This window comes from Gambusia affinis, linkage group LG13 (genome assembly GCF_019740435.1).
Source record: "Gambusia affinis linkage group LG13, SWU_Gaff_1.0, whole genome shotgun sequence".
NCBI lineage: Eukaryota > Metazoa > Chordata > Actinopteri > Cyprinodontiformes > Poeciliidae > Gambusia > Gambusia affinis.
In genome coordinates this window covers 28,064,998-28,091,090 of record NC_057880.1, presented here as the reverse complement: position 1 = coordinate 28,091,090, position 26,093 = coordinate 28,064,998, and the positions used below count along the sequence as shown (strand labels likewise).

Sequence of the window (26,093 nt, the reverse complement as noted above, 5' to 3'; positions counted from 1 at the left end):
TCCTACTTATCTGTTATTATTTAGATTATTGTTAAAAACTGTAGAGTAATTTTACAAATTTAAAGCAGACCGTTGAAATATTAGTTTCATTATGCTAATTTTAATTATGTTTAACTTTAGCGCATGTTGAAATATTAGACAGATTTTTTTTTAGTCAGCCTCAATTTAGGTTAAATTGATATTCATAATTTAATCAATTCATAACTCAATCAGTAGAACGTTTTTCTTAGATAAAATGATCACAATTTGATTAAAATTAGTCTAATCAGTAGTTTTTAATATTAGAGTGTATAAATTATATATTCATCTGAAAATCTTTTAGTTCATTATAACCAAAGGAGCTGAAAAGTAATCAGAAAATATTGAGTGTACCAGACGTTGTGGTATTGAAACTGCTCATGTCTGTTTTATCAGAGTTTGAAGATATTATATGAAACTTTCTCATTTTTATAATCAGAATCTGCTATTTGATGCCCTGGGTCAGAGGTCAGAGGTCAGCAGAGCTTTGTGGGCTCAGGAACCAGTTTGATATGGAAAACATGAATAGCTGATAAACTTTGGTCCCACTAAAATGTTTCTGTATGTAATGAACATCTATTGTTGGTTTGCTGGGAAAGAGCAGGAGGATCAGCAGGAAGGATTCACCTCGGTAACAGCCTGGAGGAACCCTGGGTAAAGGGGCGGGGTCTCAGGGAGAGCGTCAGACACAGGAAGTGATGTCAGGTGTGAGAGAAGCTGAGGCAGGGACAGGAAGTAGCTGATCTGTGGTGACAGGAAGTGAACCGAGATGGAGGCGAAGATGTTGCTGCTGCTGCTCTCCACTCTGGGTAAGACTGGAGGACTGGTTCTGGTTCTGGTTCTGGTTCTGGTTGGGAAGAAATGACTCGGCACTGGCTTCTGTTTGGGTCAGACCCTGGGTCCGTCCTCTCTGGTTCTGAAAGGCACAGACATCAGGAGGAGAACCAGGATCTGCAAGTACAAACAGGTCCGAAACAAACTGGCAGACCGGCCCAGGTTCTGTTGGTTCTGCTGGTTTTGCTTGTTCCTCTGGTTCCTCTGGTTCTTCTCTTCCAGGTCCAGCAGTCGGCAGCCATCATGGCCGCCCCATGCCAGGCTCTCCATATGACATCAGCAGGAACGCCGCCGCTGTCCAGCAGGCCGTCCTCAGCGCCGCCCACTCCTTCAACAACCAATCAAACGACGCTTTCCTGTTCAAGCCGTCGGCCGTCATCAGAGCGCAGCGACAGGTACTGCTTACCTGGTGACAGTTGTTGCTATGGTGATATGGGAGGCGGGTCAGAACCTTCAGCAGGTCCAGATTCTGATGTCTAGATCCAACTGGTTAAACAAAACCTGGAAGTCCAGTTTTACCAGAACCACCAGAGGAGAATCTACTGGGAGGGAACCAGTGGGCGGGTCTCTGCTCTCTGATTGGTCAGAAACACAACTAAAGTGACCTCTGACCCTTCAGAGCCGCATAAAGACGGTCACAAAGTCGGCCTTCTATCAGCTGAGGAACATCTAGATGACTAATGTCTAGAGAAACTCATCCAGTCGCATCGATTCTGTCAACAAATCAATCAAATCAAGTTCTGACCAGAACCAGGAAGTTAGAACCCATCAACCCAGTTCTCCAGAACCTCCACTGGACCCTGTAGCTCGGAGAATAAACTTTAAATCCTGTTTGTTTCTAAATCACTGAACGGATCAGAACCACAACACATTAAAGATCTGCTGCTGTTGGATCGACCTCTCAGATCCCTCAGGTTCTGGTTCTGCTCTGCATCCAGAACCAGAACCAAATGAGGAGAAGCAGCTTTCAGCTTCTATGCACCAGAAATCTGAAAAACAGTTTTCTGTTTCCCAGAAAACTGAAAAACAGCTGAAACACTGAGATCCTTTAAATCCAGACTAAAATCAGCTGGTTAATTTTATTAGAAACATAATCAATAATTGATAGTTGATTCTATGCCGCAGGACTTTGTGTTTCTATGATGTAAAGCTCTTTGAAAAGCCTTGCTGCTGAAATGTTTTCTAAATCTAACTTGATTTGAAACTGTCAGTCCCTCTGTCTGATTGGTCGGACCTGTCAGTCATAACCCTGGAAGGAGGAACTGGATCAGAACCAGAACAGATGGAGGCCAGACAGTTAAAGCAACAGTAGTTTATTAGAAGCTCAGGTGGTTGGACGAAGCAATCAGCCAATCAGAGAAGGGCTCAACAGAACCAGAACCCGTTTCTCCGCTGCAGAACCTGCTCACAAGAAACAATACCTCCTTTCAAAATAAAAGCATGTTCAGATTCAGGTGTGAGAACCAGAACCAAGTTCTGCTGAAGCGGACCTGTTCCTGCAGTTCTGGTCTGGACCCAGGTCCGGTTCCGGATTGGAGAAAAACCTAACTGACCCGCTCTGTGTTCCAGGTGGTCAGAGGGATCCGGTACATCGTGGACTTCCAGATCTCCAGGACGGTTTGTCCAAAACGGAACCGGACCTCGGACCTGAACCGGTGCCGCCTCCAGCCTCCGGGCCGGCTGGCTCAGGTGAGTCTGGATCTGAGTCGCAGGAGGACCTGATGGTTCTGGAGGTTCTGACCGACCCGTCTCTGTCCAGACCTTCCGGTGTCACCTGGAGCTCTGGCTGATCCCCTGGAATCCTGGGCGGGAAACCCTGGAGCTGCTGTGCAGATCGCACCACCAGGAACCGGTTCTGATCTGAAACCAGCTCTGATCCAAAATCAGAACCGGTTCTGATCAGGATACGGTTCTGTTTAAATGATGAGTGAATAAAGACTTGCAGCAGATCCAGACCCGGTTCTTCTATTCTCTAGAACCTCCAGAGTCCAGTAGGTCTACAGGTTGGATTAGACGGAACCGGGCCGAACCAGAACCAAGTTCACGAATCACAATTAACTCCCCTGATTTCACTTTTTCACAATTTTTAGAACCGGGACTGGGTCCGGGTTCAGAACCAGGACCGGAACCGGGACCAGGACCAGAAACAGGAGCGGAATTAGGACTGAATTTGACCTGGAACTTGCAGGTTCTGGTTCTGTCCCTTGCAGCCCATTGAGTTCTTCAGCAGGTCAAAGTTGGTCCGGGCCAGTGGAACCAGGCCAGCAGAACCGGGCCAGCAGAACCGGGCCAGCAGAACCGGGCCAGCAGAACCGGGCCAGCACTACAGCAGAGGATTAGGGGAAGTAACACAGGAACATTCAGTCTGAAATGAAATAATGACGGAGCAACAGAACCAGAACCGGGCCAGACTGGACCCCTCAGCTTCCAACAGCATCTTTTAAAGTCCCAAAGTTCTGATCCAAACAGGACCGGGTCATCAGAACCAACAGGGAGGGAGGCCGGACCCAGTTCTACAATCCCTGCAGGTCCAGCACGGCAATGTAGGGCGAGCGGAAAGATCCAATGTAGAGTTTCCCATGATGCTCGTGGGCCTCGCTGACGTAGGCCGCCACCAGGCCGTTGGGGTCGTGGAAGCTCCGCCTACAGACGCCGCCATCTTGGATCTCGGCCACCAGGCTGTAGCGAGGGACGGCCTTCATGAGGACGTCCTGGCTGAAGAGCTGCAGGGCGGAAATCGAGACGTGACCTTTGACCTGGAGAACTGCTGCTGCCTGAGACTACCTTCACCCAGAGACTTACTGCCGCAAACGTAGCCCTGCTGGGCGGCGGCTAGGTTCCTCTTGGGTCACACAGACCTCACATTGCAGTCGAGTTTAATCAGCAGCAGCATCAAGATCTGCTGGGTGAACTCAGCCTTTGACTAGGACGTCTCAGGCCTTCTCAGTTTCTCATCCAGCAGGTCAGAGGTCACATGAAACTGACGGGCCCGTTTACCTTGAAGATGAGCTTCTTGACCCAGGGTCTCTGGGACAGGAAGTCCAACATGGAGAAGCCGGGGTTGGGCCGGACCGCCGCCATGGAGACCCAGTATCCCCCGGAGGAGCTGGGCCGGATGTTGTCCGGGAAACCGGGCAGGTTGTCCACAAACGTATCCATGCCCCCCTTGTTGAGGCCCGCCACATGGACCCTGGATGGAGACAGAGCCAGTCAGGGAGGAGACCACCCCTGGACCGGGACGGTCCTGGGTCAGCGTCAGGCCGACCTGCGGATCCGGGCCATGGTGGTCTCGGCCACCAGAACCGACTCCTGGTCCGGTAGCAGCTGGATGCCGTTGGGGAAGCGCAGGTTCTCCATGACGACTGTCAGTTCCCGCGTCTCCGTGTCGTACTCCAGCACGCTGAGGCGGACAGGAGGACAGGCTATTATTCTGAAGGGCTCAGACCAGCTGACCTTTGACCCAGGTGGCGGGTCGTACCGTCCGTCCGCCGTGGCCTCCATGATGAGGTGCAGGTAGTCCCGGCGCTGCCACCTGCTGCTGGAATCGGTGAAGTACAGCTTCCTGCCGTCCTGAGTCACCGCCACGTCATTGATGAACGACAGCTTCCTGCCGCCGACCTCTTGCCCCCCCGCCACCAGCCGGGTCGCCGCACCTGTAGGGAGACGGGTCGTCAGCTCGACCTGGAGGAGGGAGGAGGGGAGGAGCCATCAAAGCTCACCTGTGGCAGGGTCGACCTCGAACACGCCTAGGTAGGCGTCAGCTACGAACAACGTCCCATTAGGCCCCACCTTGATGCCCAGGGGCCGCCCGCAGGTGGGCTCGTCCTCCCTGGTGCCTGCAGAGGGTCAGAGGGCAACCAGGGTTAGTCTGGAGGTGGAGCCATGCTCAGCCAATCAGATTTGTTCAGGTTCATTCAGTTCATATTGAACCAGGCTAACAGCTAGCAACCTGTTAGCCAGTAAGAACCAGTCTCACCACATGGCGGCCTGCCGAGCGTTGCCAAGGTTACAATTCTCCGTCCAATCAGCTTGAGGATTTTGCCGTCAGCTGTTCCAGTGAAGAAAACATCTGTGGAGAGAAAAACAGACTTAGGTTCTGGTTCTGGTCAGGAACCAGAAGTGAAGCAGCTGACCCCCTATGTTGACGATGGACTCTGGACCCAGAAGCTGGTCCTCGTAGAGCCGCCGGGCCTCCCTGAGCCGCAGGTTGGGCTCCCAGCAGCCCTTCATCTGGGGTGGCTCCTTCAAGCTGCAGCCAGCAGGGGGCGCCACAGGTAGCCATGGAAACAAGAGGGCAGGAGAGAGGTTAAGGGACGGTGGTCAGAGAGGGTTTGGTCTGGTTCTGACCCGGTCCAGACTGACTCACCTGAAGGCCTCTGGCTGGATGGGAGACTCCAGGATGAGGAAGATGATGAGAAGAAGAAGAATCAGGAAACCGCCCAGAGACAGCAGAGTGACCCGGAACACCTTCCCACTGTAGGAGCTGGACAGGAGGGTTGGGGTGTTTAATGGGTTAACGCACAGAGATCAGAGAAACTCTTAACACAAACTGGAGCAACTAAAACAGTTTCTGTGACTCTTATTAAAACTCAACAGACAGAAATGTTAGAGCTGCTGAAGCCACATTGAATTAAATCTCAGTTTGTTGCTCATCTCTGCTCAGAGATTAGGGTTAGATTGAACTCATCCTGCAGGGCCGGTCCAAGGCTGCATGAGGCCTGGGGCAGAATCTGACTTAGGGGCCCCTCTTGCTGCTAAAACATCAGCAGCTCTAACAGCTTCTGGGTTGATTTAATCTGGGAGGAGGGAGGAGATTAACTGGCCAACCTGAAAACAATCAGTTAGAATTACAGTTTATTCATTTGTATTTGTCAACAAACAGATTAAATTAATTTCTTCAAAAGCATATTCAGATTTTATCATGCATTTCATTTTCTAAGTAGTAAATATTTCAGTTTGCTCTCACTCAGTAACTTCAGTTTTATAACCTCCTGGTTGCTGCTGATAATGTGGGAAAACATTTTTACACAAAGTCATAAATTATTTGAGTCTTCTGTTAAAATTATGTGGAGACTCAGAATGAGCCCGGTTCCGGTTCCGGTTCCGGTTTGCACTCTGAGGGGAGAAAGACTCAGCTGGTATAATTACACCTGAAAGAAATGAACTTGTTTCATCGTTAGTCCAGGGTTGGTAGCTGGACCCAAACCAGGACCAGGACCAGGAAGATCCCTCTCACCTGGCTTTGGTACCTCCTGGTTCTGGTACCAGCTTCTAAACAGTAAGATATTTTGATGAACCGGGTCGGTTTTTGACGGAGGACAGTCCAGAACGAGAACCTGGAGGACGGGCGCCGAACCGGACCATACTGCTCTGATCTAGCGGGTCAAACATAAAGCTATCAGGTCCATAAGAACCTTCTCGGTGGTTCCTAATCGCTCTATACCCCATCAAGATAACCCGGGTTTAAACCTGATGTGAGGCAGTTCCGGTCTGCTTCCCTCTGATTGGCTCCTTCTCTTGGAATCAGAATCAACAGACCCGGAACCGCAGAGTCCTGTGACTTGATCCAGGACCTCTCGAACCCCCAGCAGAAAGCATGTCTAGATGAGGTTCGGGTCTCACCTGCCTCCTTTGTGTCTCCGCTCCGGAAGTTCCTCTGTGATCACTTGAGCTCGGTGCAGCCGCCGGAAACGGACTCCAGCAGACTCGTTCATGTTCGGCTCGGCTCGGTTCGGTTTCAGTCAGAGAAGATCTGGACTAGCGGTTCAGAGGGATGTTTGGCTGAGCTCCTTCTTCTGCTGCTGCGGTAAAAGCAGAAGGTCGGATTTATCTCCCCCAGCGGCATAGGAGGGAACTACAGCAGAAGCCAGCTGGCGGTGTTCTAACTGTCAGATTTTCCTACCGTAGCACGGATAGATGGCTAAGTCTATCTGTCCGTGCTACCCGTCTAAAGCTGCTACCGTCATGTTTACAAACAGAAACTACATCGGGTTGTTAATGTTAAATATATTTTATAACATTATCTGAGTGACTGAAGTGGAAGCTTAGCAGTTATGGTTAGCTTAGCATCGGAACAATTTCTATCCATGATGAAACCACAAGAAGATCACTTCCTGTATCTGAATATCCTACCAGCTAAAAATGAAAAGCTGTAGATGTTGCACTAATCCTTTACTAGAATAGCCTACCTGTTAAAATATTTTAAATACAGAGGTTTGTAAGAATAAAACAGTATCAGACAGGAGAAACAGGTTTTTATTGGAATTAAATTAAAGACAAATACAGATCATCACAACTCTTTTTTGCGCATTAAAGTATGACAGCCTTTATTAAATGAGCCACAATGTGTCACCAAACTGCGAAGGTCACTGAAATGATAGGATATGATTAATATACATTAATATTACTTGAGTATTACAGCTTCTATCACACAAAGTATCGCTACCAATGTCTCCTTAGCAAAGTTTAGTAAGAAAAAGAGTAATTAAACTAAAATATTTTAAAGTATAGGGACAAAAAATCCACAAAACAACGTATTTTGTTCTGATTAACCACCAAATAATAACTTGTTTACTGTAACAATATTACAGATGGCAAACTAAAGCCATTTATAAATATATTTATAAGCTGCTTGTCATGTAAAGTAAAAACATGAAATAATTCAGAAGCTTAATGAAAGCCAGGAATAAAACAAATTAAATAAAGTTTACCGTAATCTGTGATGAAACAAAACACACGAAACAAAACTTCCACGGTTCCGTTACCATGACTACGGTCAAAAGAAACCTGCCAAAATAAATGCATATCACCTCCACTGTTGTTGAAATTAGCCAAGGTAACTTTACTCTATAAACGATATTTAGTCCACGGTAAAAACAGGAATCAAATGGAGGCTCATTTCCCTTCTGAAGTCCCGTCAGACCCGGTTCTGTCGGAACATCTGGACCTTCTGCTGGTTCTCAAACTGAAGTTAGCTTCTGATTCGGCCACTTTTTAAAAATCTTGATCGGCTTTAATCTGATCTAGTTTGAAAGTTAAAATACGGAGACATTTCAAACCCGGACTGTGTAAAGCTGCTCTAATGTTATTTCTGATATATCTGGAAAAATGTGAATATTTTATCAGAATAAATCACTTTTCACTAAGATCTGGATGGAACGGGATCACTGGCTAAACATGTATAATGATGAAGGGAATTTTATGTAACAACTTTAGAAAATGTGCTTTTTATTTTTTATTATAATGTTTGAAATTTCACCAAATCCTGATTAACACTGAAGAATCCTATTTTTTATTTTTTTTTTTTGTTATATTTTAAGAATGTTATTATTTTCCTTATTTTGATCAGCACTAGTTCCTGTACTGTCACTTTAAGAGAGCGTCTTATGACATCAGCACTGTCCTACCTTCAGGTGGCGCTAGGCTGCCTGAGAAGAGGTAGGAAATTCTCTTTGCTTTTGGTTAAGCTCGCGTTTTATGAAATATATAAAATAATTGTAAGTACCTGCAGCTGTGGATGTTTATTAGTTTTAATCCATACAGAGAAGTTTCCTTTTTGATAAGAACATTTTTCTTAAATGTTAAAGCAGATATTATTAGTCACAGGGTTTCTCCATGTGTTCATCTGCTGGGGGGATTCTGACTCCTGTGAATGGAAGAGCTGCAGGTTAAAGCTTTTTTATTTCTATTTGTGTTGGCCTCTGCCAGCAACCTGCTTTAAAGAGCAACCAGCAACTCCTGTGGTCTGAACACATGGAGGTTAACTGTATCCAGATAAGACCAGGTTATCAGTAAAGAACACTAATAGTTTACACCAGTTACACTTAGAATAAATTTATTGCTCTTGCTACACCAGGAGAATATTCTCTACCAATGTGTAACTACTAATCATCTATCAATAATGGTTATTGATTGGAAATGTTATCACCAAAAGAAATGCTCCAATAAGATTCAGTTTAAGAAAGGTTAAAGGTCTTCCAGGTTCATCATCCATCAGTCTGTTGGCTCAAATTCACTGGTTGGCTCAAAACCAAGGAGAATCAGATTCTCTTCAACGTTTCATCCTGAAACTATTTCTCATTTATTTTTATGTGAATATAGTCAGATATTATGCAAAGAACCAGGAAAAAGATCATTTTTTAATAAAGTTTTGGACAAAGACACATTTAATAAGTTATGAAGTCAGAAGGAAACTACAAGGTGAAACATTGGATACTAAAATATCAAAAATCTCCAATAAGAACAAAAGATATTTACACAAAGATATTCTGGACAAGTCCAGGATTCATGACCATTCTACTAGACAAACTCTATGTCTTCCCTGTGACCTCTGACCCTTTGTGCTGCTGCTGATGAAGATGAAGATCTGACATTTTGTTTTTTCTGCTTCTTATGAAAGCAGCAGTGGCTTTAATTACTTTTCCAGATAAATTCAAACAAAGCCCGCACTGTCCCGGTGGGCGTAACCATGGTGACCGCTGGCTGCGCTCCAATTGGTCAGAGCGACTGCAGGCTGCTGAAGAACCGGGCCAGAACCGCCTCCAGCTGTTCCTCGCTGTAGTCCACCACCAGGAGGCGCCGCCCGTCCGCCGCCCCTCGGATCATGGCCGACAGCGCTGTGGAGGCAGGAAGTTAACACCCTGATGACCAATCACATCAACCTGAACAGGAAGTGACCTCACCTCGTCCTGACGACGGCCGGAACAAACACAGGACCTTCTTCTCCTTCATGTCCACGACCCGGCCCAACTCGTAGCCGACGCCCAGGGACGGCTGCGTCACCTCGGCAACCACCACTGAGACACACAGAGGTCAGAGGTCAGCGGCCCGCCCCTCTGGGACCGACGCCACGATCCGGTCTTACCGTCAGACTGCTGCAGCCAGGCCAGGTCTCGGTCATGGATGGCTCTGTCGCCCCCTACTGGGCCCTCCTCTCCTGACCAATCAGAGCACAGCTGTTCAGTGACATCACACGACCAATGACCAATCAGCAGCAGTGATGCAATTCTTCAATGCAGAACCAGTTCATTCATAAACTATTGAATTTTTTTTTGCCATTTTGGTCCCAAACATCCCTACTAGCTTTAGCTTGAAAGAGAAGATTTCAAAATAAAAGCAGATTTCTAGACGTGTCCCCGTCGTGACTTGGACGTGTCCACACCAATATTTCCTGCATCTGTTAGCGGACAGTAACTGGGCAGCAGCTGCTCGTTGTGTTCAGAGCATTAACAGCTTTTAACATTATTTTGCAAAATGTAAATATCAAGTCCTCTCAGTGATCCATAAATTAGAATCTGTTAGTAATGGCATCACCAAGGCAAAGACATTATAGATTAATTAGAACATTTCTGAAGAAGTTCAAACGGGGCCTGCCAAAGTCAGTTGGAACCAGGGTTCTCATGCTAAAATTGAGCATCAATGCTAAGCGTAGCTAAAATAATATTAATAGCATGTGGAACGTCTGAAGCATGTTGACCAATGTGCACTTACTCCATTCAGTAGGTTTAAGCTAAAATGTGCCAAAATGCTAATGTTAGCCTAAATGCTGTCACTAGCATGTTGTCTTACATTGACCTTCTCCATTCAGTGTGCTAAACATGGCTAATACATAAAAACTAGCTAAATGCTTATTTTGGGGAGAAGGGTAATGTTAGTGCGTTGCTTTGCTCCACAGGCAGTGCACTAGTGGGAAAGTGCACTGCTAATGTTTGTGCTAACGTGTAGAACAATAGGTGCTTCCATGCATTGCTATGGCAGGTCCCAATTACACAGCTGATGTTTAACATCTTTATAACTCTTAGTATGTTTAATAGCTGCTAAAAGGTTTCATTTTTGAAAGGTGCTATTAAACTGACGAGCTATATCAGGATGTATATCCTAGTTCAGTGAGTCAGACTATTGCATTCACATTTCACTTTTGGCTGTATTTGTAGCACAACAAGGCCTTCCAGTCACAGAACTGCTCCTCTTCCTCACCAACTGGCAGCACAAAGTTACACCCTTGGTTTGGGGCTCCAACATGTAAGCCAGTGGAGCCCAAAGTGGGTCCTGGAGGTCCGATTGCATCCTGCATGTTTTATTCTCTCCCAGGTACCAACAACCTTCTCAGCCGGTCAATCTTCTTCTTCTCCTCCTTCTTCTGAAGATTTCAACGGCAGGTTGCATCCATTATCCCCAGAACCAGAACCAAATGAGGAGAAGCAGCATTCAGCATCTATGCAACACCAATCTGGAATAAACTTCCAGAAAACTGTAAAACAGCTGAAACACTGACTGTATCTGAAACGTAATCAATTACAAATTTATTGATGGAACTTGACTTAATGTTGTGTTTTGATTATTGATTCTATGTTGCATCACTTTGTGTTTGTGTTTGATTTGATGTAAAGTACTTTGAAATGCATTGATGCTGAAATGTGCTATACTAGACCTGTCGCGATAAACGATAAATCAATTAATTGTACGATAAAACTATCGATGTCATTTTAATTATCGTCTCTTCCAGGCTTTTTCTCTTTCTGTTGATGACACTGAATGAAAAAAGGCTCAACTGGGGCGTGCTCCGGTGGCGTAGAGGTTATTTGGAGGCCCTCGTCGACGCGTCACGGGTTCGATTCCCGGACCCGACGACATTTGCCGCATGTCTTTCCCCCTCTCCTTCTCCCTTTCCTGTCAGCACTAGAGGGACACTAGAGCCACAAAAAGACCCCCTGGTGGGGAAAAAAAAAAAAGGTTCAACTCCGCTGCTCTCCACTGACCCTCCCTTCCTCATTTCCTCAGTGTAATGTCCAGTTCACACTACACCATCTTAGAGCTGTTGGCCGATTGTCGGCCCATTTTCAAAACCTGAGAGATCACACATTAGCCCACAGAAATCCTAGGTAGAACGGTTCCATCGGGTTCCATCGGGTTCCATCCTGCTGTGTGGTGTCCAACAATGGGCACAAAATAATGGCTCCAAGTCCAGTGAAGTCATTTTAAAACCAGGCATTAATCAATGCTATACTACAATCTCCTGCAGTGCATGTCTCTAGTGTCAGCGTAACGTCCTGACTGAATGAAAATCATTAGAACCTTTTTATGTCACGTTAACGAAGAACAGCTGAAAAGTTACCGGGTTCATCAACTGGTACCAATTTGGCTCCAACTCCTCCCCTCATCATTTCTATATTCTTTACACCAAATGTTTTATAAACATTAATGTTGTTTCCACATATCATCTCCAATGTCCGCTGGACTTCGGGTTGCGCCGTGTCAGCTGTTTGGGATTCCCCTCTGTAATTTCCCCTCAGAAAGCAAGAGGAGAATCCGGCTTTCTGATTGGCTACCTGTCACATTCAACAGGCTGCGTTAAGCTCCCAGTGGGGAAAAAACCCCTGATTTAGATCGAGCGCCACAACGATCTACCGTGAATACACCACACACTACAGGATGATCGGTTATGAAACCACAAGAGACAATCTGAGAACATCAACGTTCTCAGATTGTCTTAAGGGGAAAATGTAGGAGTGAACTAACGTGTAGTGTGAACTATTGCATCAGGTAGTCGATGTTCCATCTTCTCTATTTAAATCTAATGATTACTGAAGGACAATATGGTTTACAGACTTCATAATCTGAACTCTTTTGGTTGAATCCAGTATTTATTTACACTTTGGTGTTTTTATTCATTTTTGTTAACAGAGACTGAGAATCCATTTTATTTTTGGTTGTTTTGTTTATTTTATCAGTCCCAGTGTTAAGATTTGCTTTGGTGACAAGGCTATGCTATACTAATAAAATTTGACTGATTGATTATTGTTGTATTACTGCCATCTATTGGATCCTAATATCTTTACCTCAAATTATCATAACGATCCCAGTAATGTTAAAAAACGAAAGATCTTCTTTTTTCCCTCAATACTATTTAACTGATCAACCACATTCTCAAATTTCAATTCCCTATTAAAACCTAATTCAGTTTTTAATAATCTTCTTTGATCTGCATATTTTCTACAACTAATAAAAAACATGTTCCATCGTTTCCACAGCATCACATCAACTACATAAACCAGTAAGATGTTTCCACATCTTAAAAAGAGTTCAGTTTAAAAAACTGACCAGTTCTTATTCTATTTATTCCTCTAATCTTTACATCATCTGTATTTTGTATCCTATAGAAATGCCTTCTATTTATTTCATTATCCCACATAATTTTCCAGAACTTCTTACTTTCTCTCTAAACTATATTTTTGCCTTCAGATTTAGATAAATTTACTGGCACATCAATATCTTCTTTTTTAATAACCTCCTTATCCAACCTATCTGCTCTTTCATTACCCAAAATATGAGCAGGAATCCAAAATAATATTACATTTTTATTTTGATGAACAGTCATAACCTCATATAATATATTTTTATGATTATTTGTACTTCCTTTTTCAATACTCAACAATACAGATGACAAATCACTACAAACTATTATTTTATTTATTATATTAATATCCTCCATCCATTCTAAAACTAATAATATGATACATAATTCTACTGCATATATACTGAGATAATTAGATGTTCTTTTTGAAATATTCATCTTTAATTCAGGAATCATTACTGCTGCACTGGTTGCTTAAGTTTTTGGGGTTTTCGAACCATCAGTATAAATTTGCAAATAATCATTACATTTATTCTGTATTTTATTATAAAATTCTTGTCAGATATTTATCATATTTATTTTCTTAATATTTGATAATGATCTGTCTACATTAATATATTTCCATGTAGGTCTCAAAGGCCACAAAACGACCTGTCCAGGGTGACCCCGTGACCCCGCCAGGAACGTAGCTGGAGAGGAACCAGCAACCCTCCTGACCCCATTAGGGACAAAGGTGAACAACAACAAACAAAAAAAACATTAAATAAATAGATAAATAGATGGATGGATCCAATAATTAATCATTATCTGTTGTCTTCTGATACTTGATGACATTTCTCCTGATTCTACTTGTCAAACATACTGGAGTTGATTTAACTGCCCCTAAATAAATTCTCAATGCTCTAGTTTGAATAACATCTCATTTTTTATCTAGTTTTAGCCACTGAACCATGTATCACTCTCCCATAATCTATTCTTGATTGAATTAGTGACATAAACATTTTTATGCGATTGAAAAGTTGCCCCTCATGTCAACCTGCTAAACATCTCATAATGTTAAGAACCTTTTTATTTTTCTCTATAATATGTTCTATATGATTTCCCCAAGTTAATTTCTTATCAAACATTACTCCCAAAAAACAAAAATAGTCAAACCTTTCCAACTCTTTCCCATATAAATACAACTTTTATCAAGCCCAATATTTTTATTTGTAAAAAACTTTTGTCGTCTTGATTGAAAATTTAAAACCCAACTTTATCTATTCCTTCCTGAAGTTTTAAAATAAGATGTTCTACATTTCTTCTCCTTTTCCTTAGAGCTCCATCATCAGCAAAAAGTGACTTGCCAAAACTAATTGATAATTCTTTAAAAATATCATTAAAAATATCATTAATCATAACTGAGAATGATGAACACACTTCCTTGAGGAGTTCCAGTTTCTATTTGACATGATTATGAAACATGAGATTATTATATCACATCAAAAATCCCATAACAATTAAACATATTACCTCCTATATCTATTGATGTAATTTGATCATTAACCCTTCATAACATATCATTTGCTTTTTCCACATAAAATAACACAACAACAGTTTCCTTATTAATCTGAACTTTTCTAATATTATCTTCTAAATATAAAACAGGATCTATTGATCGTCTCCCTCTATGGAAGCCACTTTGATTAGGAGAAATTAAATATTGTATTAATCTCTCATTCACCATCCTTCCCATCAGTTTACACATATTAGAAGTTAAAGTAATCGCTCTGTAGTTTCCAGGGTTTCTATGATCTTTCCCAGGTTTCTTTATCAGAATAATAAAATAATAATGGATTCTTTCCAAATCTTATTATACAAAATTAGTCATTTATTTAAAACCTCATCACTCACATGTCTTGACATAATATAACACACTTCAACCCGCCTGATTGTTGTCTATCAACAACTCAAGTGCGCATGCGCGTCCCACCTGCGTCGCTGAGCTCGGCGCTGGTCACGTGCTCGGTGAGCACGCTCCCGTATCTGTGCAGCTCGTTCACGATCCTCTGGTAGAGCTGCTGGTCCGACCTGCCGCCCCGGATGCTGCCGCAGAAATAGATCTTCATCCTGGACCGGGCCTGGTTCCGAACCGCCGTTAGTCTGGACCCGCTGTCCTCGTCGGATTCTACAGTTCTGACCCGAGGTTCCCACTTCTTCCCGCGAGCTTTTACTGTTTCCGCTTCCCTTTAAAAACGTTCATTTCCGGTTCCTGTGGATAACCGCTGGAGACGCGCAGCGACACAGACATGCATTTCTTATTGTGTACAGCTTTTTAAAACTTTTTAAATTTATTAAACAAACTGTATCTAAAGACTCGTTGAGGCACAAAGAACATTAAAATATAGATAGAAAAAAAATAACCAAAACACGGAGCTAAAACTGAAGACAAACATAAACAATAAAACAATAAAACAAATGAATAACAAGAGAGCAAAATGTCAAATAAAAGAACAGCAGAGATACTGACAGTTTTTTTTTTTTTTTTTGCAGAAACAGATTTCAAATGTTTCACTGAGGTGTAATACAGTTTAAATAAGTTAAGAAAAAAATCAAAACTAGGAGTAGAAGCTCTGCTTTTACAGCAGGATTTATGATATTTAACAAGCAAGAAGACAATATTAACCATGTCAGATATTTGACTATGAAGGTCACCAACATAATATAATATGTGGGTGATGATTATCTCTGGGAATATCAATTTTTAATGTTTCTCCATAAAAGAAGAGTTTAAAAGAAAAATGATGATTATTGGATTCTTCTGGACATTCACAAAAGATACAACATGTTGAATCAAATTAAAATCTTTTGTGTAAAATTTCAACCACTGGGCAAAAATGGTGAGAGATTTTAAAGTGAGTTTCTTTAACCTTTGATGAAATCGGCCATTTTACATTCTTGGAGAACATCTTCTCAATTCTAGACAGATTGGTTGTTATCAAGATATTATTATTGTAATCATTAATAATTCATAATTATTGCACTTTCTATCAGTCACACTGTCATTCTGGGTAAAGATGAAGTAACATCTGAATCTCTGAAGGAGTTTTGGATGAGATGGATCAGAGCTAATAGATTTACATACTTTTAAATATTCATTACAAGAACAGTTCAGATCTCTATGATTTAATAAAACACCATTACTATCCATTAAATCAGTTACAAATAAAATACCTTTTTCATACCAGTCAGTTTTAAAAATAGATTTTCTATTTATCAATATCGATCTGTTATTCCACACTACAGATCCATGTGGGGTCAAAATGTGGGTAAATATCATTTTCCAAAAATGTAAAACTTGTTTATGAAAATTAGTGCAATATTAATCTTTGTTAATTCAAAATCACATTTAATCAGATTTAAGAAATCCAAGCCACCGAGTTTATTAAATATGGATTTAGGGTTATGAAACCACATTGAGTTGGAATGAGACAAAAAGATCTTCAGCCAATTTATTGGGTTGGAGTTTAATGAACCAATCAGAGCCTCAAAATCTAAAGCTGTAATTCCTCCTTTATCATAATCTTTAAGAAGATCAGATCATCTTAAATAGTGAGTTTTGTTTCTCCAGATAAAATGAAAGATTATTGAATTGGCTTTCTTAATATTCTTATCAGAGTTAAAAGCAGAATGACATGGAGAAATTAATTTGGTCCAAACCCAGTCAGATCTCCAGTGAACCAAAGACTCAGGGATTTCTTCCTGCCATCCAAGAAACTTCTAATGTTTTCCTTCTCTCTTCTAATAGTAGATTTTAAATCAGTATTCCCAGATATTTAACTCCATTGCAGGAAGACGCCTCAGAGCTGGAATGGATCAGCAGAAGTTCACATTTATTAATATTCAGAGACAAAACCCTAACCCTGCTGAGCAAGAAACGACTGAAAGTGGCAGGGCATCGTAGCAGACAGTGTTCCAACTCCCTGCAGCTGGATGCCTTACTGCTGGGCCTGACCTGTTTGGGTCTGCTGGGTTCTGGAGGGGAACCATCAGTTTGTTTGTTATGGTAGGCTGCGCCGCCTGCTGGCAGAAACACAGAACTGCATCTGTTGCCAGTTCAGAACCATTACAGGACCAGTTCAGAACCAGTAGATGGGAATCAGATCGTTATTAACATGATGAACACACTGACAGGTTTCAGTTTCCTGTGAAGGTCAGAGAAACTGAGATTTCCCAGAGTTTCTAATCGACTCAAACACAACATCTGAGCATCTGTAATAAACAACAACAACAATAATAAACAATAATAAACAATAATAGAGATGCTGAAGATGATGGAGAGCAAAAGGAGAGAGAAACCCAGAAGAAGCAGAGAACCAGAACCAGAGAGAACGTTCTGCTGAAGGAGACCGGTTCCAGAAGGTCCAGGCAGAGCAGCCCTGACCGGACCCTCACTGGACCCTCACTGGACCCTCCCCAGGCTCCTGGCGGTGGCGTTCAGGGTCACCTGGTGAACGTCTCGGGCCACCCTCTCCATGGCAGCTGAGTCGGGTCCTTCCAGAGAGTCCAGTAGACCTGGAACAAAACCAAGCAGAACATGAGTCGGTTCTGAGCCAAATGGGCCGCCCAATCTGGATCCAGACATGGAGCTGCAGAATCGAGCCGGGATACGTCGACTGAAACCGACACATGGAGTCTCCACTGGTATAAACATCTATGTATGATGGTTAAACTGGGTGAACTGGTTCCATCAACCATCCAGTAAAAATTGGTCTCATAATAAGCTTTGGACGTCTAATGGAACCGCTTCGTTCCACCGGACTCTTCTGCAGCGATCGTCTCAACAAACCCAGGAAACTGATTCATTAAAGCCAAACACGGTGTGATGTGGTGAACTGCCAGCAGCCTGCAGGGGGCGCCGCGCTGCAGCAACCTGCAGGGGGGCGCCGCGCTGCAGCAGCCTGCAGGCCAATCACAGAGCAAACAGAATCAGCTCTGATTAAATCCCATGTCAAGGTTTTACTTCTTTCATCTCCAGGAGTTAGAAGCAGTGAGGCTGATGCTCCAGATGAGCCTTTTTTTGTTGTTATTGTTTCTTTGTCTTTTGCCCTGATTTTCACTTTACGACAATCTTCTAACGTCCTGCAGTGTGTGGCGTGTTAGCAGTGAATTGGGTGACGTGTTAGCGGTGTTGTATTAGCGGTGTTGTGTTAGCGGTGTTGTGTTAGCGGTGTTGTATTAGCGGTGTTGTGTTAGCGGTGTTGTATTAGCGGTGTTGTGTTAGCGGTGTTTTAGCGGTGGCTTGTTGAATATGTCCATCTAAAACCAACCGTATTCAACATTGTCTTGGCCAGATTATCGCAGCCTGTTGGATGTGACAGGTAGCCAATCAGAGTGCTGTAACGTAAGAACCGAGGGAATCCCAAACTGTTGTCATGGCAACAGAGAGTCTGGTGGACATCGAAGGAGATATGTGGAAATGTTTATTACTACATGTAAAGGTCATTATTATATGTGGTTATGTTTATTCAGTTAAAAATGTTAAATATAAAAACAGAATAATTCTCTCCAAATCACTGAGCAGCAAATTGAGCTGCTGCTCCCTCCGACTTTATCAAACGGTTTTTCTTTTTGTTTCGTCTTTTATGGTTTAAAATGAACCTCTAACTTTCACTACTGTTTGATTATTCTAGATTCATGTTTGATCTGCTTGGGGTTTTACTGGATTTTCTTCAGGAACCAGGATGTTCTGAGTGGAACCGGTTCTTGTGTGGTGTGTTGCTCCTGCTGTGTGTCTGGACTCAGGAACCGACCAGAACCTGTTGGACTTTTATGGCTCTGTGGTCACAGAGGTTTGGAGAATCGGCCCACAATCCTTAAATCCTGTGAACCAGACCTAAAACTCTCAGCTCTACTCCTCTCTGACTCTGGTCGCTATGGTAACGTCTACACATCCCTTCAAAATAAGATACAGATGCGCCACAAAAACGAACATTTGACCTCAGGATAAGGACTAATGGAGAACTGATCTTGTTTCTCTGCAACCAGACGGTCCATCTGGGAGAGATGAGAGACACCAGAAGTGTTGCTGATGCTCAGGGTTCTTGGTCTCTAGTGGAGAAACAGTTTGAAGCTTCATGGCCTCATTAACATCCGGTCACCATATCATGCAGAGCTTGGACTGTGGGAATCACCTACTGGGATAAATCCATCCTCCTGTCTCTTCTCTGGGCCTTTTCCCTTCATAAAGAAACTTTACAAAGAATCTGATCTGGTTCTGACCCATTCTGCTGCTTGTGGCTCAATGTTGGCGCCAAGATGGAACCCAGAGAGTCCGGTTAAAGGATTTTCAAAATAAAAGACCCTCCAGACTCAGATAATACATAAAATCGAAATATTTCATTATTTCTTGTGCAGCCCGGTACCAAATGGTCCACGGACCAGTCCTGACCCCCGACCCGGTTCTGACCTTCCAGGATGCGGTGGTAGCTGAAGTGCAGGTACAGCAGGAAGCTCATGTGCAGCAGCGCCAGCGAACCGCAGAGCAGCAGCCGCGGCGTCTGGCCCACCGTCCGGGAGAGCAACACCGCCACCTGCAGGACACAGAAGGAATGAGGAGCAGGGGCTGATGGGAAAAGGGGCTGAGGCAGGGGCTGATGGGAAACGCAGTCCTACCATGCGCAGCGTGGACAGTCCTCCCAGTAGCAGCCACAGGCCGTAGAACAGGAAGTGGAAGTGGATGTTGTAGGTGACCAAGAGGACCACACAGTGCCCAAACAGGCCGTAACCCTGGACGTGGACAGGAAGTGATGTCAGGGGTCATGGGGAGCTGTGGGGGTGGGGCCGGCGGTACCCACCAGCAGGGAGAGCATCTGCAGCAAGGTGATCTGAGCGTTAACCAGGTAGGCCAAAAAGAAGACGAAGCAGGAAACGCCGAGCCAGTAGCCGAAGCACGTCCCGATGGCCGTCCCCATCAGGGTGCCCTCCACCTGGAGACGGACGGAGGGACAGGTGAGGGCAGGTGAGGACAGGCAGAGGGCAGGCTGAGCACGTCCTTACAATGACGGTCCCAGAAGTCTTCATGCCGTGCAGCAAAATGGCCACCAGGGTGAAGACCAGCATCAACGGGCCGTACAGCTCCCCCGCCACCTTCTGCAGAGGAAGCACAGCAGCTCACCTGGAGCTCACCTGAACAGGGTGGGGCTTACAGCAAGAGGGGCGGGGTTTACCTGGGGGAAGGTGATCATGCGGACAGGTATCATGGACTCCAACAGCCTGGCGGAGGGAAAGGCTAACTTAGTGTGGAAACAGGAAGTAGCTGACAGGACACAGGAAGAGGAGTTCTCACCTGCAGCGGACCTGGGCGGGCTCCACGTCGAAGTACGGCCTGAGGATGTCGATGTTGGCGTACAGGTTGAAGGCTCTGGACGCCTGTCGCTTCCCTGCCTGCCACACCTGGAAGAAACAGAGGGAAGGGGCGGAGCTTACAGCATCCTGCCATCGCCATAGCAACATTCCGGCTCCCATCGGTCGACAAGCACTCACCTCATCCGCCACCTGCCGACCCAGCTGACCTTTTAGCCCCTTCACACCAAGGAAGTCGTCGGCGCCGTCAGCATCGGCCGCCGCCGCCTCCTCAGCCACTTCCTGTTCCTCCCTCATCCTCTGGTGCAGCTCGCCCACGTCCTCGAAACTGGAGCCCGACGTGTCGTCCATGTTCTCCATGTCGATGACCGCCGCGCCGCCGCCCTGAGGATGCACCACAGCCATTTCTGATACTGGTCTGGTTCTAGTCCGTTTGAGTTCCAGGATATCCAGCTGTTCCTGGTACCGGGTCAATATTATCAGCTGTGTAACCAGAAACAGCCCTGGTTCTGACCCACCAACTGTTCAGTGTTTCACCGTTGGACTGAACATGGCGGCGCTGATGATGCTTAACGGAGGAACCCAGAAATAAACGTCCGTCCATCTCAGTCAGAGCAGGTGACGGCAAACCACATGGTTGCGGTAGAGAGCTGGCGGGGGTACTGTGAACCCCGTCACTAACATAAAGCAGAAAGCTGATGCTAACATGAAGCTAAAGCTAACATAAAGCACCACGCTGACGCTAACATGAAGCTAAAGCTAACATAAGGCACAAAGCTGACGCTAACATGAAGCTAAAGCTAACATAAGGCACAAAGCTGATGCTAACATGAAGCTAAAGCTAACATAAAGCACCACGCTGACGCTAACATGAAGCTAAAGCTAACATAAGGCACAAAGCTGACGCTAACATTAAGCTAAAGCTAACATAAAGCACAAAGCTGACGCCAACATGAAGCTAAAGCTAACATAAGGCACAAAGCTGATGCTAACATGAAGCTAAAGCTAACATAAAGCACAAAGCTGATGCTAACATGAAGCTAAAGCTAACATAAAGCACAAAGCTGATGCTAACATGAAGCTAAAGCTAACATAAGGCACAAAGCTGATGCCAACATGAAGCTCACATGAACAAAAAGGTAATGTGAACATAAAGCTATAAAGAGCAAAAACAGAGTTCATTCATCAAACTTGTGAGTTTTTTATTAAATTTGATAAAGCTTCAGATTTTTGTAGACTTGTTGTCCAGGTTAATCTGTAACAATAATCTGTTATTGTTACAGATTAATTTTCTAAACTACAGAAAAGTTACTGGAAAACGCGTGAAAAATCTGCAGATGCTAATATTCAATATTAATACTGCTGTTATGGCAAAATCTACCAATATTTTATTTTATCAAATGTTTTATTCGATTAATCAATTAATCGCCAGAATAATCGATTACTAAAATAATATTTACAACAGTCCTAACCAGAAAATTAACTGGGTCTTTCAGAACCAGCAGAGGTCCAGAAACACTTTGATGGTTCCCATCAAAGTTCACCCAGTTCAGTCCAGCTGAACAAACCCAATCAGAACCGTCAAGGTTCCCTGGTTCTAGTCTTAGTAGAACCGGGTTTATTTCCAGTATCAGGCTTAAACTGACAAGAACCGAGGAGAGGTCGGGTCCATTTCTGTGAAATTCAGGAAAAGAAGCCGTTGGTCAGGAAAATGGATCTGGATAAAATTCTGGTTCTGTTTCAGTTCAAGGATTTAATGAATCGGTTCTGCAGTTGTTTAAATAAATAAAGAATAACTGCAGAACCTTCGGATGGACCGACGCCGGTGTTATAGATTAACTGGTGGCGGCATCTGGAAGAGACAGATGTTTGTGTGGGCGTGGCTTTTAGGACCCCTTTACCAAACCAGGAAGTAAACGATGCAACAAGTTTAAAAAAACTAAACATTTTTGCAAAAATACTATCCGAATCCATAAGACACCCATTAAGATCTCGGGGAAAAACTAATTAGAAAGACTTTTATTGGTCTAACATGGTATGTTGCCTTTTTTTTATATTAATCTGCAAAATCACCAAAATATATAAATTACGCAGAACTTGTCCTGATTTCTGTGTTGCTTTAATGGTTGAAACTCGTCAAAGGAAGATCGAAAGATGCCGTAAACAAATCTCAAAGCAAAGATTAATCACTGAAAGCGACATAAATGTTGAAGAGCCATGGGATTAAAAATAAAATGTTTAAAAAGATCCACTGACTGTTGTTTTTCACATCTCCCTCATATTGTAGATATTTCAATTAGATATCCACAGAAACTATAGAGAAATCTTTTTAAACACTGTTTTTGTAACATGCTATAATTTATTTATAATTATAGAGATGAGAGTTGAGTTCCTAGTTCTCTTACAGAAGACATGGCAAATCTATCTGAAAGTGTCATTTCTAATTTATTGATGATGTTTTTTCTTGTAATTTAACTAAATATCTTTATTCTTTTCATCAAGTGACTCTAACACTCAACTATAAGAGAAACGCTGAAAATCTAAACTCAAACTGAGACTCTGAAAGTGTCACCAGTTAATCCAGGTTAGTTTCTTAAAGCGCGAGGCGTCCGTTAGATCAGAATCAATAACAGGTGATTATTGGACTTCAATCACCTGATTTAGTTTAGTGGATAAAGCAGCTCTCTGAACTCAGCGACCGCTGGTCATTTATTTTATTGTCTGAAATAATAAAATTCACTTCCTGCCAACGTTTTGGAGGTAATATCGTTTAACAGGTTTACCAGGCAAACTTTTAACTATAGGAATATTGTGAAATTACTAAATTTGAGTCTGCAGCCCAGTTAAGGTGCAAATGAAATAATGTGGCTTCTATTAAATGAGCAAGAAATTAGTTTGGGTAATATCAGAACTGTTTACATTTATTGATAAGTTTGCAGAACATGTCAGTCAAAATAAAACCAAGAAGATGTGAAATAATTGTCATTACTCTAATAATGCTGGGTGATGGTAGAAATGCTAACAGTTTAGCAGTCTCCTCTTGAAGTGAGGTATGCTTTGGTTATATTTCTATATATTCTTCAATATTTCTTCATATACAAAGAATTATTATTGTTTTGAAGAGATTATAGAGAAAGAGACATTTTCCAATCTGTTTATTTACGTTTGTCGCGTTTTGATCAGGAAACGACACGGCCACCTAATTTTTTACAAACATCTGCGTTGAGGACCCGTTTGACTGTCACTAGTTAATCTTACTGCGGCTCGTTTTGTTTTTACGTTTATTTCCCCTCGTCACCAGCCTGCAAACTGGTTCCCAGTAGAGAACACAGACTAATCCTGTAGATATGGATCATAATCTGTTGGGATCTGACAGTAATGTAGGAACTTTTATTGTTAGCATTTTGGCGCGTCAATTTGGATATCACCACCAACTACAACATTGGCTGTTAACTTTATATCATTTACATGAGATTTTATTGCAGTATAACTTATCGACATTACTTGATATTCCTCTTTATATTAAACACAAGCAACACCATCAGGTATGGGATTTAAATTTTATCAAATATAATAACACCAAACTCATTGTTTGTCGCTAAAAAAAGAAGAAAGTTCATAAACAGTGAGGTTTCCTGGCGTGCTGTGGTGGCGTAGGGGATAGCGCAACCCACATTTGGAAGCCTTGAGTCCTCGACGCGGCCGTCGCGGGTTCGATTCCCGGACCCGACATTTGTCGCATGTCTTCCCCCCAGCCTTCCTGCCTGCTTACACGAAAATACGAGCCACTAGCGCCGCAAAAACTCTTCGGAGAAAAAAAAACAAACACACTAGGCTAGAAGTTTTAATAGTCACATTACAGGAACTAGAGAGTCAATTTCAACGTTTTACTGATCAGTGCTGGTTACAAAAAGCAGAAACTGAGGTTTACATTGAGGCTGTTCATGTTAAATTTATGAGATGAAATTAATTTACTCTGGTGAACTTGAATATGAATGGGATTGTCGTGTTACTCATTTATCAACCCCCCCATTCTCTGAACTTGTCAAACACAAAACTCCAACAGACAACTCTTAGCGGTGGATCACTGGGCTCGTGCGTCGATGAAGAACGCAGCTAGCTGCGAGAACTAGTGTGATTTGCAGGACACATTGATCTGCGGTGTTTTCGAAGCGAACTCAACGCTGCTCTGTAGAAACTTGTTTTGAAATAAAATTTTCACGTGCAACATTAAACATATTTGCGTCTACTGGGATTTATAGTAAAGTTTTGCAAACGGTTTTGTCACACAAGTAGCATTTTTCAACAGGCATCAACACAGCCACCTACAATTTAGAAACATCTGCGGTGCGCATCGGTTTCAACCAGTTAATTTAGCCACCAGTTAATCCATACCACCGGGTCAGTGTTCGAACCTGAGATCAGAAACAGAACCTGATGGCAATACCCGATCAGAAGCTCCTGATCCGGTCAGACCCGTTCCTCCAGTTAGTAGGTTAGCAGATCACCGGGTCTCAGACAGTTTGGTTATCTGCTGGCCGGACTGGTAGCTACAGTTAGTTAGCCTCTATGTCAACAGCATGAGTTGTGTTATATATATATATATTTATGTCTGTTATTGACGTGTTGTTTGAGATTGTTATTGTTATTCTTGTATATTCAAAATAATAATAATAATTTAAAAAAGTTAGTTAGCGTCCCGCTTCGCTAGTTGCTAGTTACCCCAGGTTAGCTCCGGCGGTACCTGTTAGACCCACCTGGATGAGCTGGTCGTCGAACCCTCCCCATGGCTCCGTGCTCCGGCTCCCGGTCCCGGCAGACATCCTCACGCGGCCGCAATAGCTCCGGGTCCCGGGGTTCGGACAGTCGTTCTGGTGTCTGTGGACGTGTGGCGGAGTCTAAGCTGGACCGGAACCGATCACATCGGCCGATGTTTGTGTTTGTGACGTCACACAGCCTTCGTGATGATATCGCGAGGTTTCCATCTCCCGTTTAACTCATCCAGCTTTGTCTCATTCTGTAAATAAACTGACATCATTGATAAAATGCTTTACAGATTTGTATGGAAAATAAGATTCCTTAGGTAAAACACTACAACATTGTTTCTTCTCTCCCTGGTGGCACCAACAACCTTTTCAGCAGGTTGATGTTCTTCTTCGGCCTCAAAAGATCCATCATTGGATCCAGGTGAGTTAAACCAAGGAGAAACTAAAACATGCAAGAGGCCCTCCAGGACCCACTTTGGTCTCCACTGATGTAAGCAGTTAAAAGAGGCTAAAAGAGATAGGAAAAGACAGAACCTACAACTGATCACCTTGTACACCACTGATTTCCAGTACAACTCTGAGTCATGTCACCTACAGAAGTTCTCTGATGACTCAGCTGTTGTCGGGTGTATAAGGGATGGAGAGGAGGGGGAGTACAGGACACTGGTGGACAACTTTGTGGAGTGGTCTGAGCAGAATCACCTGAGGCTCAACATTAGTAAGACCAGAGAGATGGTGATTGACTTCAGAAGGAAGAAGACACCTTCACAGCCACTGAAGGTCAAAGGTGAAGTGGTGGAGGAGGTGGAGGAATACAAATACCTGGGAGTTGTAATCGGCAACAAACTGGACTGGGCATCTAACACTGACGCTGTGTGCAAGAAGGGGATGAGCAGACTCTATTGTCTAAGGAAGCTGAGATCCTTCAATGTGTGCAGCAAGATGTTGGAGACCTTCTACCACAGTGTTGTTGCTGCTGCCATCTTCTTTGCTGCTGT

The 26,093-nt window shown here is 43.4% G+C and overlaps 4 protein-coding genes across 5 annotated transcripts; 1 reads left to right on the top strand and 3 right to left on the bottom strand.

Annotated features, from left to right (window-relative positions):
- The first annotated feature begins 660 nt into the window (after positions 1-660).
- Positions 661-2,810, top strand: LOC122842712 (cystatin-F). 2 transcript variants are annotated; one of them, XM_044136836.1, is made up of 5 exons: positions 661-827; positions 911-985; positions 1,075-1,247; positions 2,422-2,541; positions 2,612-2,752. In XM_044136836.1, the coding sequence occupies exons 1-5, from the start codon at positions 788-790 to the stop codon at positions 2,714-2,716; spliced, it is 513 nt and encodes a 170-aa protein (XP_043992771.1). In that variant the 5' UTR covers positions 661-787; the 3' UTR covers positions 2,717-2,752. The 2 variants fall into 2 exon arrangements, with proteins under 2 accessions (XP_043992771.1, XP_043992772.1); XM_044136837.1 differs by lacking the exon at positions 911-985 and having other exon boundaries at positions 667-827; positions 2,612-2,810.
- Positions 2,150-6,683, bottom strand: LOC122842709 (adipocyte plasma membrane associated protein). Its single transcript, XM_044136834.1, has 9 exons — positions 6,475-6,683; positions 5,219-5,335; positions 4,986-5,101; positions 4,829-4,921; positions 4,572-4,688; positions 4,331-4,505; positions 4,118-4,252; positions 3,850-4,042; positions 2,150-3,575 (listed from the first exon to the last, which is right to left on the bottom strand). Exons 1-9 carry the CDS (start codon positions 6,564-6,566, stop codon positions 3,366-3,368), a joined length of 1,248 nt encoding a protein of 415 aa, XP_043992769.1. The 5' UTR covers positions 6,567-6,683; the 3' UTR covers positions 2,150-3,365.
- Positions 6,684-8,999: 2,316 nt separating this feature from the next.
- dnph1 (2'-deoxynucleoside 5'-phosphate N-hydrolase 1) lies at positions 9,000-15,233 on the bottom strand. The gene is made up of 4 exons (XM_044136839.1): positions 14,958-15,233; positions 9,716-9,787; positions 9,534-9,647; positions 9,000-9,467 (listed from the first exon to the last, which is right to left on the bottom strand). The coding sequence occupies exons 1-4, from the start codon at positions 15,091-15,093 to the stop codon at positions 9,349-9,351; spliced, it is 441 nt and encodes a 146-aa protein (XP_043992774.1). The 5' UTR covers positions 15,094-15,233; the 3' UTR covers positions 9,000-9,348.
- Positions 15,234-15,290: 57 nt separating this feature from the next.
- Positions 15,291-25,310, bottom strand: yipf3 (Yip1 domain family, member 3). Its single transcript, XM_044136835.1, has 9 exons — positions 25,087-25,310; positions 20,510-20,713; positions 20,313-20,419; positions 20,194-20,239; positions 20,024-20,116; positions 19,822-19,953; positions 19,640-19,753; positions 19,434-19,557; positions 15,291-17,539 (listed from the first exon to the last, which is right to left on the bottom strand). Exons 1-9 carry the CDS (start codon positions 25,150-25,152, stop codon positions 17,427-17,429), a joined length of 999 nt encoding a protein of 332 aa, XP_043992770.1. The 5' UTR covers positions 25,153-25,310; the 3' UTR covers positions 15,291-17,426.
- Positions 25,311-26,093: the final 783 nt, after the last annotated feature.